This window comes from Chinchilla lanigera, unplaced genomic scaffold (genome assembly GCF_000276665.1).
Source record: "Chinchilla lanigera isolate Chin_1 unplaced genomic scaffold, ChiLan1.0 scaffold00017, whole genome shotgun sequence".
NCBI classification, from domain to species: domain Eukaryota; kingdom Metazoa; phylum Chordata; class Mammalia; order Rodentia; family Chinchillidae; genus Chinchilla; species Chinchilla lanigera.
The window spans coordinates 29454981-29461227 of NW_004955418.1; the positions used below are offsets into that span (position 1 = coordinate 29454981).

General features: G+C 46.1%; 1 protein-coding gene across 1 annotated transcript; it reads right to left on the reverse strand.

Moving 5' to 3' along the window:
- Positions 1 to 3855: 3855 nt before the first annotated feature.
- Spz1 (spermatogenic leucine zipper 1) lies at positions 3856 to 5539 on the reverse strand. The gene has a single exon (XM_005382324.1). The coding sequence runs from the start codon at positions 5307 to 5309 to the stop codon at positions 4182 to 4184; it is 1128 nt and encodes a 375-aa protein (XP_005382381.1). The 5' UTR covers positions 5310 to 5539; the 3' UTR covers positions 3856 to 4181.
- Between the last annotated feature and the right edge of the window lie 708 nt (positions 5540 to 6247).

Here is a 6247-nt window from a genome sequence, read left to right on the forward strand (position 1 = left end):
TGGGGTGTGGGGGTGCCAACTACAGCATAAGTGGGCTCTAAGTGACCTTTCTTACTGTGAAGTTAAAACCAGAAAGTGGAGTTTCTCTTGCCCTACAAGTAGAATTGTAGTTTTTGTGTTATGGCTGGCTTCGGAGAAAATCAACTGAAAATAGATTAAGGAGGGGTGTGTGTATGTTGAACCAGGGACTTACACACACAAGGCATGAGCTCTACCACTGAGTTATATCTCCAGCCCTTGAAGATCTAAATATAAAACTGCAATCTATGAAACCCTTAGGAGAAATATAAGGGGTGTATTAGCTTTCTTGCTTCTGGGACACAAAAGTGGATACCCACAACTTAAAGGAAGAGAGGTTTGCACATCAGTGACAATCAGGAAGCAGAACCAATACTGACCACTCTGAGTCCTGGCTTCTTTAATACTTTTGCTGTTTACTACCTGAGAGTCAAACTCTAATAAAAATCAAACACTTTTGGATAAAAATCAAACACTTTTGGAAGCTTTACACATCCATCCACATTATCAGTACCTGCTTGCCCAAAGTACTAGTAATTTTAAGACTTGTTAGGTAATCTCACTAGGATGAAAGGCAAGTTCATCAAAAACTCCTTGTCAGATTTTTCCCAATAAATCTTCACAGTAATGGTTGGAAGTTTTTCAACTTTCAAAGTTGATTTTTTTTTTTTGTACTGGGAATTGAACTCAAGACCTTGCCAGGCAGGCACTTGTGCTGCTGAGCTATATCCCCCACCCTCAAAATTGATCTTGAAAAATAGATCTCTACAGTTTTCTCCATCAAACTTTAGCAGTTCTACTGATTAAAATAAACAAAAATAGTCTTTGATATAGTACAGTAAGAACAAGCACCTCATGAGAGTCTTCTAAAGTCCTTTTAAGTTGTGGTCTTTCACATTTCTTCCTTTCACTTATCTGGAATTGCTCCAGAAAGATGAGGTTGATGATCCAATGTGTTGATCATTGCAGCTTTTGGGCTCTCAGTGCTTCCTGAGGTTTTTGGATCTTCCCAGTGTGGAAGTATGAAGCACTTTATACTGAAAAACATAAAGATGGCAAAATGAAAGCAACCCTGCATGGTAAGAAGATGCTGTGGATACAGACTTATCCCAACTTTTTCCTTCTCAAGGTAGAGACATAACTGTCATTGGGGCAAAGGGCTGATGGAGACCACTACAAAGCAGCCCTGAGCAGGACTTAAGTTAATCAATTGACTTTTCATGTTCACTTGTGAATCTGTCCAAGGGTTGGCTCCTTGTCTGGAAATGGACAAAGAACTCATAGTAAATGAACCTCTGTGTGTTGCTCATTCCTAATAAAGCCTGTAAAGCAGATGAAGCTGGAAAACCTCAAAGAATAAGACAAGATCACAGCCAAGGACACCTGGATCAATCTCAACTAGATAAAGACTAGCCTCAGGCATCTCACTCCTGGGTGGATTAACTTAATCCTTAATAAGGATTAATTTAATGCCTTATTTGGAGGAGTCCTTGAGTGATTCGCCCTCCTTGACTACTCCCCTCCCTTCTTCTGATAACCAAATAAATATGGGCCACCCAGAGAAGGTCTTGGTCTTATCCCTGAGAGAATCTTAAGTTCTGTGAGATGGCTTTGATTCACCTGGAGCCCTGAAATCACTCCATTCACCTCTTTTTATTTAGCCTTCACCAAACACTCATTTGGGAGACTGTGAACCTGACTGGCCTGCAATAACTAAGACATGTTATAACCTGATAAAGGACCAATGGCTAGAAGACTACCTGGCCTTCTGGGCTAAGGTCACGCTGTTTTCTGGGAAAGCAGAAGGAGGTTGAATGGGACAACTAGAAACTAATCAGAAGCAAGCAGGGACCCAAAGGAAAGGAGCAAGGACAGGTAATCCAAGCTCCTGGTGTCCAGAAGTTGGGGTCACTGATGTACTGCAAAGAAAACATTACATGAACGTCCTGGATCAAAGCAAAGTGGAGGACTGCACTTACCATCAGCATACCTTGTCAGCGCCATTACTGTCCAAACGTTCTTCTGTAAGTCTGGTCCATGTAGAAAATTTTCTTAATGATAGTTCTTACTGTAAGTAAAGGCTTCAGGCAGATGCCTTTCTGGAGTGTCATCTTGAACCGTGTTTCTCTCCAACAATTACAGTCTCTCAGAAGAAATCACTAACTACTAGCCCATATTCAATTCAGCCTTTCTCCCAGGGAAGTGTACATCATCTTGGTCAGTCCTAGTCTGCTATGAAGCTGCAGTTTAAGAGGAAGTAGGTGCTGATAGATGTATTCTGGTTCTAAGGCTGCACAGAAAGTCTAGCCTCTCATGTTGGTATTTGCTGTTGGCAGGGTAAGGGGATGGCAGTAGAGATATGCCATTTTCCATGTAATTTTGCTGGATTAGATCAGTTTTTGTCAAAATATCTCTGTATTAGTCACTTTCCTGTCCTTGGAACAGAATGCTTGACATCTGCCACTTAAAAGAGGAGAGGATTGTTTGGTTCATAATTTCAGGGGGTTCAGTCCATGGTTAGTTGGCTCTGAGGAAGAAACGGCCTGGTAGGAGGGTCTATTGAAGGATTCAACCTGGGGCAGCCAGGAAGCAGGGGAGGAAGGAGGAGCCAGAGGCACGAATACTCCCCTTCAGGTCACACCCCAGTGATCCCCTCTTTCAACCAGGATTTGCTTTTCTTTGGTACCAGGAATTGAACTCAGGACCTGCTTGCAGGTGCACGTGCTTGTGGCTATGTCCCCAGCCCCCAGGATCTGCTTTTTTGTTTTTGTTTTTGTTTTTGTTTTTTTTTGGTTTTTTTTTTTGGTTTTTCTCCGGTACCGGGAACTGAACTCACGACCTTGCGCTTGCCAGGCAGGCGCTTTTGCCGCTGAGCTAAATCCCCAGCCCAGGATCTGCTTTTAATGGCACCTTCAGCTACAGATTCATCACTGAATGAATCCACAGATGAGTACAGCATGCCCACGGCCCAATCACCTTCCAAAAGGCCCAGCTCTTAACACAGTGAGGCTTTGGGGGAGGTTTTAGATCCAAACCCTATCAGTTTCTATCTTGCCTACCTGTCCCTTCCCTCATCCTTTGGCAGGAGAAAGCAGATTTTATTGAGGTATTTGTCTACATACCCTGGCATTTCTGAGGGCTCCAGAATATTGGCTGTCAGCTCAGAATATGTGAGACACAGGTAGAAAACCAGGGAACGTAGACATCGTGTTGCCCATAAGTCCTATGATCTCTGTCTTTTCTACCTCTCTCTCCACTTTGAGTCACCTTGTATTTGCTTTATAAACAATGTCCAGGATGTTTACCTTAATGAGAAAACTAAGGGGAAATGAATCTGTTCCATTTTTTCTAGAACCAAAAATCCCACTCCCTTAGTGGAAGATATTGCTGCATTCCTGGGTAACTCTACTGTCCCCACTTGAAGGAATGGAGGAAATTCTCCAGCAAAAACTAAAATCTAGAAACACTTGTATTCTTTGCTGCTGCCCACTGCGCCATGGCTCGGTAGCTGACAAGGAAGGGACGTAGGGGCAGGAAGCCAGCAGACTGGGAGGTGAAATCTTCCTCCATTCATCCCTTCCCCTCTCTTCTTTCCTCCCTCCTTTCCTTCTTTCCTCCCTCCCTCCTCCCACCCTTCCTTCCTTCCTTCCTTCCTTCCTTCCTTCCTTCCTTCCTTCCTTCCTTCCTTCCTTCCTCCCAAGTCCCATACTTCAGTGTACAATAAGACAAAGGAATAAATTTACAAAGCAAACTTTAAAAGATTACAATTAGATCATCATGTACTTTTCACCCATAACTTCCCTTCCCCCAGATAATGATGAAATAAAGAAAAAAACCTTTCCCTTTTTATTTTTTTATTTAGCTCTTACTCGGGCCAGTACCGTCTCCCCTCCATCAATGTGCCACGGGATCTCACCACCACAAACAGCAAGTCAATGGTAAAGGCGAGAAGTCATAGCCCTGATGCTGACCTCTGCTTGTCAAGGGTCAAGCTTACAGGACCACTGATGTAGCGACTAATATAAGTGCTAATCTTCTCACTACATAGCTCTTTCTCGGTTCAACCACAAGACCCATCCTGAGTTTGATGACCTATTATGGCTGGGGCTGGAGGGTGAGATGTCATTTTGGAAGGTTCCTCTTTCTGTCTGCTTCTGGGTTTTCTAACTGAAGCCGCTGGCTGGCCTCCTTCTTCCCAAGAGAGCTCTTGCGATGTGAGTGTTGAACCGGTTGTTGCGAGCTTTCTTGTTCAGACAAGGATCTGAGCTTCTGTAAACCCACTGTTTCTTGCGAAAGGTGCTCACCAGGCAAGGCAAGCTGTTTTCTACTTGGTCTGCTTCCCGTGGTGTCTGGCTGTTCTTGGCCTGTTGGTTTCTCTGTGGTGGCTTCTCCGGTGATGACCCCTCCTGGGGCTGCTGGGACTCCCTGAGAATCTGCATTCTCTGCTGTAGGATCTGACACTGGGTCTCCAGCAGGGCTGCAACCAGGTGCAGGGAGTGTGTGTCCTGGTTCAGCCTCCACACCGCTGCCTCCAGCACCTGCCTGTCACACACGTGGCTGGGCGGTTGGCTTTGGAGCTGGGCCTGCTGGCTGTCCGCAGCTGCTCCTCTGTCCCTCTGAGACTGCTGGTAGGATCTTATGAGTTCGCTGAGTTCTGTGTGCTGCTGGCTCCAGTGTTCTGCCTCCTGCAGCAGCTGCTCCATGTTGTCCCGGAGTTTAGCGTTTTCTTCTTGGACCCCAGGGGACCCTTCTTCTTTCTTACTCAGCTGAGCTTTGGGAAGGACTCTTTTTCCTTCCAAATGCTTTTCCCATACCCTTTCAGAAAGGTGTCCAGTATTCTTAGGCTTCTGGCTTTTTACTATCAGCCCCTGCTCCTTTGCTTCCTGTCTTTCCTCTAGATTCAAGTGAATGAGCAGATTTTTAGATGCCACTTCATCTGCCTTGCGCAGGCCTTTGGCTGTTTCTTGGTGTTCTGAGCCATCTTTAGAAATCTTGGTTTCCTCAGAAGATTCTTCTGCTTCTGTGCTCCCTCCTAGGTCTGCCACACTCTTAAGAATGTCTTTAAGGTCCCTGAGGAGGTCCTGAAGCTTCTGTGTGGCGAGTGGCCCTGTGATGTAGCGGCTGGTGGTCTTCAGGGGAGGGAGGGAGCCCCAGCAGGAGGAGGATGGGGAGCTAATTTCCAGCACAGAGATGGTGACCTCGGGCTTTGGAGCCTCAAGGTGGAGATCAGGAGCAGGCCTAGGGGTGTGGGGCAGGGAGTCCGTCTCCACCGAGCTGTCAGAGCTGGCCATGGCACCTCAGGGAGCAGGGAAGACGGGATGGTCCTCTGGCGCAGAGCTGGAGAAGCTGGAACCAAGATGGCAAGGAGCAGAGGTCAGGCCCAAGGCTGGGGTGGTGTTCAGGTGGAAGGTGACATCTCTGGCGGCCTGGGGGGCTGGGGGATGGGAAGGGGGACCAGGAGCTGGGGCTCCATCTGCCTTTTCGGAGGCTCCAGTACTTATTTGCTGATCCTAGCAACCAGGGCTTTATTCTGTCACTGCCTTTGTGGCCCGTCCCCAGCTTCGGGCTCTATGTCACAATGGGACCCTCTTAAGCAATGGCTTGGTGACTCCTTCATCAACACCTTCCTTGAAGCCCCCCCCCTAGTTCTTCCCTGAACCCACTCCCCTTCCAGGGAGACTCTGCTGGAAAGGGAAGCTAGGGGTCTGAAGTTAGGGGCTACATCTTTCTGTGATTTTGGAATAATGTCGGAAGTCCCTCCAAAGTGCTCTGCTGATGTGAGAAGAGACTACCAGAATGGACCTTTAACACTCAACAACAAGCTGGGCATGGTGGCATGTGCTTGTAATCCAAGCTATTCAGGAGGCTGAGGCAGGAGCATCCTGACTTTGAGGTCAGCCTGGGCAACTTAGCAAGATTCTGTCTCCAATAAACAAACAAACAGACAAAACCTCAAAACACAAAAACTCAAAAGGGAAGAAAGAAACCGGCCCATACAATGTACAAATTGAGACTTTTCTTGATGTTGCATGTGGCAACCTTTAAGGTAGGCTTAACGAGCTTATTTATGAATCCTTTACCTCTGCTGGGATAGTACTTTAACCACTACTTTCACAAAGACTGCTCAAAATGGCAGTTTAGCTACAGCGCTTGCCACAGCTGAATCTATTCCTTTTTATTTTATTTTATTTATTTATTTTTTTATTTTAAGGATAAAAGGAGGGAAACA